Genomic DNA, 15,213 nt, shown 5'->3' on the forward strand with positions numbered 1-15,213 from the left:
TGACTTATATGTTTTTATCAAGGATTGCCGAATCGGGCCGTACCGCCCGATTCGGGCCAAACCGAGCCGACCCGGTCTCTGACCGGGTCGGTTTGCTTATGAAAAATGGTTCCGGCCCAGTAACACCGGTCGGAACCGGCTGGTACTGATGCAGGACAACTGCAGGGAGAAGAGGGAAGAAAAAAAAAAAGAGAAGAGGAGGGGAAGAAGGAGAACCAGGCTTCTCACCTGGCTCTGGCCATGGCTTCATGCTAGGGTTTCAGAGAAAAGGAGGTTAATTTATTCAATCAATCGTCAATCCCTAAACATGAACATGGACCCATATATATAGGGTCACAAAATAACAAAAAGATTCCTACAAAGAAAACAATCTTATAAAAGCCCTAAAATGACAATATGCAAACAAGCCCAATCGACATGAAATAAAATAATATAAAATCAATCCAAAATAAAATCAAAATGGCTGGACTGGCTGAACCCTGTAGCGACCATCGACTCGAGTGATGGCTGACCTGGCACTAGTGTCCGCACCAACTCTCTCCGGATGGGAAGAAGTTGACCTTGATGAAAGTGGCTCGGTGAAGCCCCGGTAGTACTCTAACAAGTTCGGGTCAATTTGCTGTAGCTCCTCGCGCGGGATCCAAGGGTAGCCGGATGTCGGTCGTCCTCGCCAACGAACTAGAAAACGCTGGATGCCTCAATCACTGGTAAAAACTATTTGCTCGGCTAAAATAGAATCAATATACTCTTTTTGTGCTCGATGGAGGAGAAAAGAAAACAAAGATGGCATGGAATCAGTAATAGGATAAGCATCGGGCTCAGGAGATGGATCAGCAAAAGAGTCATTAGGGATTGCAACCAAATATTTAATATTAAAAGTAAGGTTATTACCAAAATCAAATGGGAAGTCAATAGCATAGTCGTCAGTGACATCCTTGTGCAACACCCTGAATGGTCCAACACTAAGAGACTGCACTTTCTTAATACGGATCATTACGTAACCCTAAGTTTCAAATTCAACGAGACACAGGATGTGGACTACACTCATAGTGGACTGGTTAGACTCTCTTTAAAGGCGCAATGGATATAGGTGTAGTGCGGATGCTTCCTAAGGTATTAGGTTCTTCATCACACGCGTCCTCATCAATGTCCTGAATGTCATCGATGTTTGGTTCATAGACTTGTTCCACGAAGTCATCTGTGTCATTTTTTGAGTCTTGTTGATCAATAACTAGAGTCTTATTGGCACATTAGGAGGCAACGTAACCGAAATCCTGACATTTATAGCACTGAATTCTAGAGGTTGGCTTTGGGGGTTCACTGAGGATTCCCTTGCCTTTAGTATCTCGGCTTGCTACAGGGGCAGTAGGAGGGGGTCTAGGGGTAGAGGACCCTACAGAAGGTTTGGGCTCTGAAGAATTAAGATTCGTGGACGCACCCCGAATGTCAGGGCGCCGCACAAACACGGACTTGGAGACCTGCTCATAGTTCAACACGAATGCATAGGCCTGGTCTAACGTGGATACCTCTCAGAGAACAAGTTCCTTCCTGAGTTCATCATTAAGACCTCTACGGAACCGACTCAGGACCATTCTCTCATCTTCAATCACATTACATCGCATCATGTATTCATCAAATTGTGCGATGTAGTCAGTGGCTGATTGGGTATCTTGACGTAAATTATTCCATCGGTCAAGGAGATCGTCTTGGTAATTGAGGGGCAAGTATTTTTCTGTAAGTTTTTTCTTCATTTCTATCCAATCAGTTATGACAGGCTGACGTCTCCTAGCCAGAAGCTGTTTAGTGTTTTGCCAGAAAAGCTTAGCTCGACCAATGAGCTTTATTCTGGCAAACCGGACCTTCTTTTCATCAGACAAGTTGGACCACTAAAAGAAGTAGTCCATTTCGTGCAGCCAGTCTGAGAAATCCTTTGGATTGAGGTAACCATCAAAGGTGGGTGTTTCAATCCTAATGCTCTTCAGCACATCCTCATGATCATGGGGCTCTCTGGGTTCTACGTTAAATCGATAACCCCTATTGACATTAGGAAAAGGGCCCTGTCCTCTAGGGCGAAGGTAGGTTTGAGGATGACCTGGAAAAGGGCTAGTGTCAGATTGATCATGAGGCTCTCTAGGTTCTACGTTAAATCGATAACCCCTATTGACATTAGGAAAATGGCCCTGTCCTCTATGGCGAAGGTAGGTTTGAGGACGACCTGGAAAAGGGCTAGTGTCAGATTGACCCTGGCGGACCGGCCCTAGATGGTCTAGGGTTTCGTCCTCAACCTCTGGACTTTCCAAATGGGAGGCACTACCTTCTTTGGATCCCATGATTCTCTGAAGAGCAGCCTCAGCTAAGTCTAGTTGGGCATGGGCCTAGGTGGATACTGTGGTTAGGTCTTCAACTGCTTTCATTAAGGCTTCAATGCGGGCATCCATGGTAGATTAGGTTTCAGAATGCAGGACAACTAGAAGCTAATTTAAACGGAAAGCTAATTTTAGCAAACGAAATCAATCATGGGATCACGTAATAATTGCAAGCAAGTAATTGCAGTCAAATAGAGCTAGTATTCTGTGTGCTGCAGGGTTGCACGAAGCCTTGAAGAACTCCCAAAGATTAGGTAGCCCTACAACTAATAGCAAAGATAGGCCACTACTAGGGTTTTGGTGTTGTCTGGAGTGGGTGTGTTGAATTTTTTCAAAAAGCAATATCAATAGAGCACTTAAGAGTTAATTGATGCTAAATTTAGACAAACAAATAGAATTTTCAATAAAAGAAGAAATTTGACCTGGACTGGGCGACAACCAGCAATGTGGCGCGGCAAGTAGACTCGTCAAAGAGCTCCAATTGGGTCTGATCATAGCAACTCGTCGGGCTTGATGGGCCTGCTGGACTCGAGAAATAAAGGAGCTGTGGTACTTTTAGGCCCTGATGGGTTGAGCAGTGGCTTGGGCTTGTGAAGTAAAGAAGGGCTGGTGGGCTTTAAAGTGGTGGTGCGGGCTTGATGGGCCCATGGAAGAGCAGGAGGGCGGGATGTTGAAGATGGGCCCGATGGCCTGCAGGCTGGAAGGCCTGTAGCAGGGCGGGCGGGTCAGAGTAGAGTTAGGCCCGAAAAGCCTACGGGTTGGAAGGAGGACCACTATGTTGGGGGGGGGGGGGGTTGATTGAAGTGCGGATCAGGGTCTGTTGGGCTCGATGGTTTGGGAAGGGGTTGGTGCGTGTGGGGATGGAGGGGGAGAGGAGGCGGTGAAGTGGGGTTCGGAACCCTCTGAGCTTCCGAATCGTGGGGGAAAGAGGGGTTCGGGAAGGGATGAGGGGAGGGAAGGATTGTGGGGAAGAAGGGGGAAACCGAGGAGGGTGGAGCTCAGGCAGCGAAGGGATGAAGGAGGCGCGGCAGACGCGGCGACGACGAAGAGGTGCTGCGGGCGCGGTGAGCAGCAGCGACGAAGCGGATGAAGGAGGGGGGCGATGAAAGGAGGGGCGGCGGTGGAGTCCGACGTCTGCGAGAGGTGGCGGGGCTCGGCGGCGACAAAAGATCGCGAGGCGGAAAGCGGCGACGGCAATGCAGCGCGGGCAGAGGCGGAGCGGCACGGGCGGAGGCAACGGTGGTGCTAGGGCGATCGGAGATGAACAAGTAAGGGTTTTTTTCTTTTCTTTTTTCTTTTTTTTTTTGAACTCAGATCCTTTAGGATTCGGGTTATCGGGCGTGACTTGCTCCGGTAACCCGTTAAGGGTCCATCACGTGCAAGTCACGTGCCTCGCTTTCTTTTTTTTTCTTTCTCAACCCGACTGGGTTCGGGTTCTGCCTGTTTTTTTTCTCAACCCGACTGGGTTCGGGTTCCGCCTGGAGTTTTGAGGGAAGGTTTACCTGCCCTGTGGTGTCGGTCAGATTTCGCGGCGACAGCTGCGGGGGAGGGGTTGCAGCAGAAGATGAGGGGCAGCGACGTTCCTCATCCGGATCCAGCCACAGTTGGCGGCAGCAAGGTCGCTGCCGAGAACTTCCTCTGTCAGCCCGTATGCCGCATAGTTGGAACCAGGGGCGGCGGATTTCCGTGGGGACACGACAGTCTCGGTGGCGAACCAGAGGCGAGGCAGTGCTACAGGGCGGAGGTGGTGGTGGGCACCGGATTTTGTGGCGGCGGGTGGAGAAATCGACGAAGGGGTCTTCCTCTGTTCCTCATGTGAGAGCTGAGAGAGAGGGAAGAGAAGAAAAATAAAATTTTTCTTTCCTTTTGCAACGTGTACTGCGCGACGGCCTTCGACACGATCCGGCGTCTGCGGTGCGATGGCTCCAGCAATGATCTCGTGCGGTAGGCAGGGAAAATGGATCGAGGGTGGCCTGTTCATAAACTGTTTTTCGGGGCTTTGGCAACATAGGCAAAGCCTGGCCTGCATTGATACCAAAATTGATGTAGGACAACTGCAGGGAGAAGAGGGAAGAAGAAAGAAGAAGAAAAAAGGAGGGAAAGAAGGAGAACCAGGCTTCTCACCTGGTTCTGGCCATGGTTTCCCGCCAGATTTTCAGAGAAAAGTAGGCTAATTCATTCAATCAATCATCAATCCCTAAATGCAAACATGGATCCATATATATAGGGTCACAAAATAACAAAAAGACCCTTACAACGAAAACAATCTCATAAAAGCTCTAAAATGACAATATGCAAATAAGCCCAATCGACATAAAATAAAATAACATAAAATCAATCCAAAATAAAATCAAACTGGCTGGACCCGCTGAACTGGCTGAACCCTGTAGCGACCATTGACTCCAGTGATGGCTGATCTGGCACTAGTGTCCGCACCAGGTACTAGACAGAACCGGATGGAACCGGACGGTTACGTTCGGTTCAACCAGGACTCGGTGTGAATTTTTGGTTCGCATTGAGTCAGGGCTATTTTGGGCCTTTGTCCCAAAGCCCTAGCGTGCCCGCTGTGGCTTGAGCATTCGGCTTTGAAAGCCGAACGACATTGAAAGGAAAGGCTGAAGAAGACCTTCCCAAGATTTGGCCCTGTTCTCTTTCTAAAAAATTTACAAATAATATTGATTTAGGCTATCAAAAGAAAGAACCAAGGCTAATTAAGGTGTGCTTTCTTTTTTCTATCTTCTTTTTTCTTTTTTTTACAAACTTTGAAAAAATAGCTCAAAAATTGCAAAATAAGAGGAGATTATACCAAATTTTTCGAGTTGGGCTTGATTTTTTAATATGTTGTAGATCTATGAAGCCATCAAGAAAAAAAGACCCAGAGCGTGATATTGGCTGAGAGCATGGACGAATGCTCTCGGGTTGGCACCAGTGGCAGTGCAACTGATGCAACCAACAGTTTAGGAGAGAAGAGGCAACTAGGTTGAAGCAGTACTTAGCTGGTAAAGTGCATTCAAGAGGAAGTGGAGCTCAAGTATGCAAATCCGATCCATAATTTTTTCGTTGATGATGATGATGATCTAATGATCGGATGGCTTGTAGGCCAGTAGAGGAGCCAGAGCTTGACGAGTCTAGATTGCCTCTATGATCGGCCAGCTTCGTAGCCAGCGAGGCTAGGGTCGATGCAGGGCAATGGGTTGAGCGCAATATTTCATGCCCAGTTACAGCTGATCAACTACAACCGTAGGGGAGCCAATCATCACATGACTCTTTGTTCGAGACATCCTCTCAAATACATGATCGAGAGATGCTCGGACGAAGCCACCACGCTATCTGGTCGACTATGTAGGGAGGGCGATATAGTCAGGTAGAAAGGGGTACGAAGAGTAAAAAGGCAGCTGCTCAGTAGACCAAACAAGAAAAATAAAAGGTTCCAATGGAGAGTGTCGAGGAGTCCTGGAGCAGCAGTAATGATAGTTCTGGTGGTTATGAATCTGCTGACCATAGAGGGAGTGGAGGACAGGAGACCATTATTCATAAGACAGCCGCAGGATGGTCTTCGATACATCAGTGAGATCCAGTTTACGCATGCTACACAGGATTGGAACCATGTTGCACGAGCTGATGGAGCCTACCAGAATTCGATTGCATATAGAAGACGGGCTCCTCGAGGTCATTCAGGAGGACACGATGCAATTATAGATGATCTCGCACGTGGAGTAGGATTCATAGACATATCAGGTTCTGAGTTTTATATTGGATCTTATTATCCGCAGCAGATAACCTATGGCCCATACGGATATGGATATGATTATGGTGCATCTGAGGCATTTTTTGATGGCTACTATTCTACGCAGTCCGGAGCATCTCACGAGTCGGATTTGGCTGCCGACATATTCGGATGGGTCCCTCCACAGTCGTATTATCAGTTAGAGGACACCTCTTAGAGTCAGAGTTTTAACCAGAGATCCGAGAGTGCTTATAACCTGGTGCATGTTCCTTATGTAATGAACATACAAGACTACAATGCCGCTTGGATAGAGGGGTGGGTTGATGTGCCTCCCGATTATGCTGATGCTTTGGATATCTACGAGAGGCATCGTTTCGACCTGATTTTAGATATCATTATGCATGTTTGTTGGACTTTAAAAGTATGTAATTGATTGTATCTTGATTTGAAGATATTTTATGTTTTTTATTTTATGATTTGTATCATTTAAAGCAATAAGATGCATCATCTAGCTTAAACTGGGATCATAGAAACATTAGAAAACATAAAAAAAATCAAATTAGATTTAAATTCATAGAAAAAGTTCGAAAGGAGAGAGAACTACCAAAAAATAAAAATTAGGGCGTGCGGATGCGTGAACCAGGCCAACCGGTTCGGTTCAGTTCGGTCCAAACCGGTACCAAACCGGACCAGGCGCCGATCGGTATGGCACCCGGTACTAGTTCGGCCATCCTTGGTCTTTATAGAGCAAGAAATAAGCATCATATGTAATTTACGTTGTGGGGGCAAGCTTGGTTTACGAGTAAAAGGGCTCGCAACAATGAGGGATGCATTCCTAAAGGGATCTATGAAGATAAACCCAAATCAATGAAACAAGGTCAGTCGGTTACATGAAGTTTCGGCTGTTGGCTGGGCAAATGGCCTGATAACATGATGAGGTTAAAAAGAAAGGAACACAGGTTCAGTTTTTAGGCCATAAAGCTTGACTGGGCCAGGCCTAGGTTTGGATTTCAGTATGAAATGAATGGTACCTGGATTTGGCCTGGCCTAACCTAAGAAAAGTACCCCAACTTGAGGTGCGCTTGGCCTGGTTTCCTTTGACTTGGTTTGCACCAGCCTATGCTGATTCGAGCCTGGGCCCTAGTTAGAGTCCATCTGTAATCTGTATGGAGGATTTGACAATTTTGAACCTGCTTGTTATTGCTTAAGGGATATGGTAAGCGGTGAACCTGTGAAAGTTAAGTAAAATCTCGAAGGATAAATATTTTCTCCCTCTCTCATGGCAGCTGCATTCCTGGAAAAAGGACTGTGGTGTATTTGATGGCAAAGCTTATAAAATTATGAAGCTTCTTAAATTACACTGTTGTTTAGAATCCTCAATTCATTATCTGAGTAATCAGGTTTTAATTGTTTTCCCCTTAACTTACAAAGTGTTGTTTACATAAACATAGTTTTTTTTTTTTTTTTTTGAATGTGCACTTTCAGGCATTCTTAGTTTCTGGTGCTAGTGATGGCTTGCTTATATTATGGAGCGCGGACCACATCCATGATTCAAGGGAACTTGTACCCAAGCTTAGTTTGAAGGTAGTGACATAACATCCCCCCTCCCCCCCCCCCCCCCGCCCCCCCGGCCCAACCGAATACAACTTAAATTTTGTTTCTTTGATTTTAATTTGTTACAGTTTATTCATAGAAATTATTTTGACATCTTTCAAGTAGAGGAATACATTTGTGCATTATATTCAATGCATTGTCGAGTCAAACCTTACACACCTTTCTGCGATGCTTTTTCCTAAGGCACATGATGGTGGGGTCGTGGCCGTTGAACTTTCAAGAGTGATGGGAAGTGCTCCACAACTCATTACTATTGGTGCTGATAAAACTTTGGCTATCTGGGACACCATCTCTTTCAAGGTATCACACTCATATTTCATATTTTTATCAGTTCTATTCTTGTTGTGGTTGTTTTAACATAATATTCTATATTTTCTTTCTTAGGAATTGAGGCGTATAAAACCAGTTCCTAAACTTGCTTGTCATAGCATGGCATCTTGGTGCCATCCCCGGGCTCCAAACCTTGATATTCTTACTTGTGTTAAGGATTCTCATATATGGTATGAATACCTTCCACTCTGGTCCAAATTCTCTCCATGAAGCTTATAACATAATCTGAGAAAATTTTATAATTTATGGTTGTGCTTCTAAGGGCTTATTGGTATTCCTTCGGAATTTTAACAGGGCTATTGAACATCTGACATATTCAGCTTTAACAAGACCATTGTGCGAATTATCATCACTTGTTCCTCCACAAGTTCTAGCGGCTACCAAGAAACTCAGAGTATGTCTTTAATTTGCACTTAATAATTAGAGTTTGGATATATTTTGAGGTGTGGAAATTTTGGAAGTATGGTTGCTAGTCAACTTTAATCACTGGACTTTGGAGATCTAACTGATGATTCACATGAACATATTAATATGACACATTCCTATCACTTTGTCTATACGTGCAATTAAAGCACATATGCTACCTTCCTCCCTTACAAATAATCATTTAATTAAATAAAGTACCAGAAAGTTGATGAGTCAGAGAAAATACTGTTGGTTTCTTAGCCCTTTTTGATCAAAATCCTTAACTTTTCAGTGTTGTTTTATTTATTTTATTTTTGCATGCTACATTTGTGGCATGACCTTTTGGATCCATGAGTTACATGCTTTTTAGTCCGAACCCTTGCATGGAAATTTTGCCAAATTTTTTTAAGAAAACTTGCATTGCATGCACTTGTGCTCATGAGTCATGGATCAAAGGGTGCATTGGCCATTCTCCATCAGTGCACTTGGTGTGCTACCATCTTTGTGAATCTCTTTTGACTTGAACTTCATGCACAACTAAGGTGCACACTCAATGTGATAAGGATTTGGAGATAGCTTGGGTTGCTTGGCTTTTGGCTGATTGTGGACCAGCCTTATTCTGGACTCTAGTGTGACTTGATCAAAGCTAGTTGTGATTTTGGTTGGTTGGATGTGAGTATATCGGATCAACTCAACTCTATTGCAAATATGAGGCTAGAGCTTATGCTTATAATGGGCATGCTCAAGCATTAGGATTATAGGATATGCATAGGCAAGCATAAACTGATTGTGAATGCAAGTTCTCGTGTAACATTTTTTCTTCTGACAAAAACTTTTGCTTGTGTAAGCAGGTGATGTTAAGTGGTGGATGAGCTTTCAAGCATGAACATGGCTGTGTTTTAGATAAGTTGAGGTGCTTTATATGTGGGACTCCATGAAGCTTCAAATTTGGTGAGCTAATAGGCTACTTGGACTTAAACCATATATAGGTTGATCACCCTATCAGGAACATTTACCTATCTTTTGGTAAAAAAAGAAGGGTGATTCCTCTTGATATCTACTTCTCGCTTGCTTTTATCTTTTCTTTACTTAGCTCCTTCGCAAGTTAGACTGCAATCCTTGAAAGTAGAAAGAAAAAGAATCAAATGGACAAAGGAACCAGACTTTTGCTGGATTAGCAGAAAAGTGGAGATGGAGAAAGGGATTTAACAAAAACATCGTGACAGCTCAAGAAGTGTCCAGGTCAAGCCTAAGATGAGACCCTCTCAGACCATTAAATGATTAAACATAGGATGGAAGTTTGAGAGTTGGGCAGGGCTAATGCGAGGATTTTTATAGAGCAATGGTTTGGTGAAAAAGAGTGTGGGCCTTGGTGCAATGGTAAAGTTGCTCCACTATGACCAAGATGTCATAGGTTTGAAATACGAAGACAACCTCTCTATACGTGGGGTAAGGTTGTGTACATTTGACCCTCCCCATATCCTATATTAGCAGAAGGCTCTCGCACTGGGATGCCTTTTTTCTTAATATTTTGGTGAAAAATAGTCAATGGAAAAGGGGCTTTTGATCACTTATGTCGGATTATGATTAGCTAATTCAGGCTCAGGTAGGTCAATTGGAAGGCATTGATGAATTCTTCTCAATACAACATGTCAACACTCTATATGATGGTTTTCCAACAAAGAGCTCAGTGGATGTTGGAGATGCTCTAGGGAAAGAATCGAGCAAGATCTTTCAGCTGTGACTCACATGATGGAGGAGATCGACAAGGATGATCCAATCTTATATATTTCCTCTCTTAAGCTTTCGTAATAGTTTGGGAAGACCATTCAAGTCATTTTAACTGCTGCAGTATTGTGGTATGGCAACAAACTACTAAGTGTATTATATAGATTAAGGTTTTAAATCCTGTGGGATAAGGTTGTCCCGGTTTGTGGAACAAGATGCTGTGCTGCTAGTATAGGGGATGCCTCAAAATGTGCCGATGATGATGCTGGGTGATGATAGAATGGTCTTGTCCAGCCACTTGGGATGGTACCCCATCCCAAAGCATCCCGTGGGACGTCTACCAGGATATGAAACCATGATATAGATCATGATTTAGATATGAGTGCAATACATGATTGTAATATGTGTGTGCACACAAGTGAACTATGTCTAAACCTGTAAACAGCAAAAATCTGAGTGCATTGATTGTCGATCTTCCTTATCAAATTGATCCTATATACGTGCAATAGATTAGGATTATTTTGGATATCTATATGCTCATACTTGTCTGTTGAAGTAACACTAAAATTTATATATATCAATATAAAAGGTACTGGTACATTGTTTTTTCTGAAGGCTGTCAGGTCTGAACAACATGTTATCTTATTGTAGGTCTACTGCATGGTTGCACATCCATTACAACCACATCTTGTTGCAACTGGAACCAATATTGGTGTTATTTTAAGTGAGTTTGATGCAAGGGCTCTTCCAGCTGTGGCTCCTCTACCAACACCTCCAGGTAGCAGGGAACATTCTGCAGTGTACATTGTTGAAAGGGAGCTTAAGTTACTACATTTTCAGCTATCAAGCACGGCCAATCCGTCTCTGGGAAGTTCCGGCAGCATTTCTGAAACAGGAAGATCTAGAGCAGAGTCAACGGAACAGTTGCTGGTTAAGCAGACTAAGAAGCACATCAACACACCTGCTCCACATGATTCATATTCCATTCTCTCTGTGAGCAGTTCTGGAAAGTGAGTTTCTATTTCTCAGCATGCTTGCTATGTACACCTATCTTAGATGGTGACCATCCTAAAATTTTGTTATGTGGTTTGTAATTTGCTATGCATATTTTGTTTGTTTTTTATAGCCTAAACATTTTACGAGATATCTCGTTTATATGAATTTATCCTCAAAATATGGATACTTTATAGGTAGATGGTGATATAGTTTTCTTTTTCTTGATTTTTCCATTATTTTGGTTACTGGATTTATATCTAGCCATCTTTATGAATGACTAATGGGATGATCTCTCTCTCTCTCTCTCTCACACACACACACACACACACACAAACACAATCTTGGGAGTACCAACTTTGTTGGGGACCAACAATTCTGAAAACTCATTTTGAAGTTTCATCTTGATGTAGCATGTAGATGGCAAACTGGTACCTGGATCAATTTTCAAGATATAGCGGTCAAAAGTATATGATGCGACTGCTATTTGCTTGTTAGTGCTAATTCATCTCCCCTTACATGTTTGGACTTTTAAATGTTATGTTCAATGTGCTTTGAAATTACAGCCTCTTGTGGAATATGATAATCAGCAAGATTAGTTCCCAGTACCAGTAAATAAGTATCACCAAAATGGCAGGCCGCCTCCTCCCAACGTGACCATTTAGAACTTATAGCAAAAGCATTTATAGGGTCCAAAGGCAAATTATTGCTTTTTGGCTTTGATTGTTTAAGTAATCTTGTCGGTCCTATGCTGATAATCTAGAATAGCTTATTCTCCATATTTAAATAAGCTGGAGAAAATTGATTGTTTTGATAAAGAATCTTGTGCTATTGTCTACATGTAGTTTGAAAGTGCAGTACAACTCATGTTATCACTTTTAAATGAAGTAATAGCTGTATTGCTTCTGCATTTTGATTGTGCTTTGCCTGCAAGATGTAACTAGTTAGATTTAACTTTTAATTCAATTTATCTTACATGAATCTCTTAGTTGCTCCAAATATCTGCAGAGTTTTTAATAGAGGTCAGTGCCATAGATTTGCATAAGTTCAGATTTCAAAATGATTTTCCATGTTTACCTGCAATGTTCGAGCAAGTGTGAGCTGCTAAATGTACGTCTTGTCACAACCTAAGAATTTGTACTTGGATAGGACACTTGAATAAAAGAAGGATATGCCAAGAGAAGCACCCTCTCTCCCTCTGTGACACCCTTCCCAGTTGCCAACCTTGCTCAGATTCAATTTCTTATCCCTCTCTCTCTACCCAATACATCTACCCAAGATTTTCTAATGACGATCTATAATGTACCAAGCGCTTCTTGGTTATGCAACACAAACTATGATACCAAACACAATAAGTGGTATACATGTGAAGAATTGGAGAAAAAAATTATTCTCCTTCTTATTCAAATATGCTGTACAGTTTTTGAATTTATACACTTAGGGAGACTGACTAAAATAGGAAACTATCCCAACTTAAATCCCCACAATTAAGGGATTGATCCCCACATTTAAGGGATTGTCATAACTACAAAAATCTCCTAAATAAAGCATAACAATTTACACCATAAATACAATGATTCCTTGATTTCCTATTATTACACACACATGGTTTCCTTATTAAGAAGAAACCGTGTTTTCCCACACTCCCCCTCAAGCTGGTGAATAGATGTTATCCATTCCAAGCTTGCTAATCATCTTTTGAAATATCACACCAGTTAGTCCCTTGGTTAGCACATCCGCAAGCTATCCTTCAGTAGAAACGAAAAGAGTACAAATCAGATCACTGTCTAGCTTTTCCTTTATGAAGTGTCTGTCAACTTCCACATGTTTGGTGCGGTCATGTTGTATAGGATTGTGTGCTATGTTGATGGCTGACTTGTCGCAGTAGAGTCTCATTGGTGTCTCCCATTCTATCTTTAAATCTTCTAGAATAATCTTGAGCCACAATAGTTCGCAAATCCCTAGAGCCATTGCTCTAAATTCTGCCTCTGCACTAGACCTTGCTACAACACTCTGTTTCTTACTTCTCCAGGTTACAAGGCTGCCATCAAGAAAGGTGCAATAACCTGATGTTGATCTTCGGTCAACTGGGGACCCTGCATAGTCAGCATCTGTGTAGGCTTCAAGGGTCAATTTTTCTTTTTTCTTGAACATAATTCCTTTTCCTGGAGCTCCCTTGAGGTACTGCAAGATCCTGTTTACGGCTTGAAGATGCACCTCCTTGGGGTTGTGCATAAATTGACTTACAACACTAACTGCATAAGCAATGTCAGGTCTGGTATATGACAAGTAGATTAGTCTTCCTACCAGTCTTTGATAAGCACTTTTCTCAACTGTGGCATCCTTAGGAGCTTCTCCAAGTCTGTGATTGAATTCTATAGGAGTCTCAGCAGGTTTGCACCCCAGCTTTCCCGTTTCCTTCAGCAAATCCATCACATATTTTTGTTGTGAAATAAAGATTCCATGCCGCGAGTGAGCAACTTCAATACCAAGAAAGTATTTCAACATACCAAGCTCTTTTATTTCAAACTCTTTGATCAAACACCTCCTTAAGGCTTCTCTTCCTTCCATATCATTTCCAGTGAGTACAATATCATCCACATATACCAACAAGGCAGTTACCCCCCTTGACATCGAGTGCTTAACAAACAGAGTATGGTCTCCTTGGCTTTGTTTATATCCCATTGCTATTATTACTTTAGCGAATCGCCCAAACCAAGCCCAAGGTGACATTTTAGACCATATAAAGCCTTCTTTAGTCTGCACACCTTCTTTCCTTCTAGATCTAAGCCAAAGCCAGGAGGAATTTCCATGTAGATTTCTTCATCAAGATCGCCATGTAGGAAGGCGTTCTTGAAATCAAATTGCTGCAAATTCCACCCAAGATTAGCAACCAAAGATATCAGTATTCTCACAGTGTTCATTTTTGCAACTAGGGCAAAGGTTTCTAGATAATCAACTCCTTAAGTTTGAGTATATCCCTTGGCTACCAACTTAGCCTTATATCTCTCAAGAGACCCATCTGCCTTATATTTAACAGTGAACACCCATTTACACCCTACTGGACTCTTTCCCTTGGGTGGTTCCACTAATTCCCAAGTTTTATTTTTCTCAAGTGCTTCCATTTCAACCCTCATAGCATCTCTCCATTCCTTATGATCTAAGGCCTCGAGCACGGTTTTGGGAATGGTTATGGTGTTCAGATATGTAAGAAAGGTTTTGTGACTATGTGATAGTTTCTTATATGACACAAAATTGGACAATGGATATAGTGGATATTGGGTGCATTTTCTTGTGCCTTTCTGAATAGCAATGGGAAGACTATTGTCACTAGGATCATGGGAGTTAGAAATAGTTTCTTGAGGAAGTGCAGATAGAGTAGTTACCTCATTACCAGGGGCTGGTTCAGAATCTTGGATTTGCATAGGTTGAATAATGGGTACCTTCTTCCTTGAATAAATCAACAGTGGGCGAGTAGAACTTTGAACCTGATTATCTTTTGCCAAAGTTTGTGATTTAGGAGTGCAAGGTGGCTCGGGTTCAATAGAAATAGGGACAGAGACAGAGTTTGTAGAATTTTGAGGGATCGGAGAAGAAGGAAGAGAAGAAGAGTGAGAGTCAAGTTCCAGTAAAAATAGGTCCCTGTCCTTATCTTCCATAAATGTTGTCTCCCCCTGAAGATAAGGCTGTGTAAAATAGCTTTCCCTTTCAACAAATGTTACATCTGCTAACATATAGAATTTGCGAGTTGGAGGATGATAGCACTTGTATCCTTTTTGAGTAGATGAGTATCCTACAAAAACACACTTAAGTGCCCGTGGATCTAACTTTCCCCTGCTATGAGAGTGGATATGGACAAAGGACACAACCAAAGATTTTTGGAACAAGATTATTTGTAGTGTTGAAGTTGGAAAAATGTTTGGACAGAACTTGCATGGGACTTTTGAAACCAAGGACTCGAGAGGGCAACCTGTTTATGAGATGAGCAGCAATTAGAACACCTTCCCCCCAATAATTTTTTGGAATGTGTTTCTGAAATAGGAAGGCTCG

At 42.6% G+C, this 15,213-nt stretch overlaps 1 protein-coding gene across 2 annotated transcripts in view; it reads left to right on the forward strand.

The window, feature by feature from the left end:
- The window catches only part of LOC103713325 (uncharacterized), a 50,327-nt gene that overhangs the window by 11,570 nt on the left and 23,544 nt on the right, over nt 1-15,213 (forward strand). For both annotated transcript variants that reach the window (XM_039125346.3, XM_088709268.2), the window contains 5 exons: nt 7,579-7,677; nt 7,891-8,007; nt 8,092-8,207; nt 8,332-8,431; nt 10,822-11,180. In XM_039125346.3, the coding sequence (XP_038981274.2) occupies nt 7,579-7,677; nt 7,891-8,007; nt 8,092-8,207; nt 8,332-8,431; nt 10,822-11,180 (791 nt within the window). The remainder of the gene's footprint in view (nt 1-7,578; nt 7,678-7,890; nt 8,008-8,091; nt 8,208-8,331; nt 8,432-10,821; nt 11,181-15,213) is intronic.

This window comes from Phoenix dactylifera, chromosome 1 (assembly GCF_051530095.1).
Source record: "Phoenix dactylifera cultivar Ajwa chromosome 1, Ajwa_hap1_PhDact_Kaust_v1.1, whole genome shotgun sequence".
In the NCBI taxonomy this organism is placed as follows: Eukaryota; Viridiplantae; Streptophyta; class Magnoliopsida; order Arecales; family Arecaceae; genus Phoenix; species Phoenix dactylifera.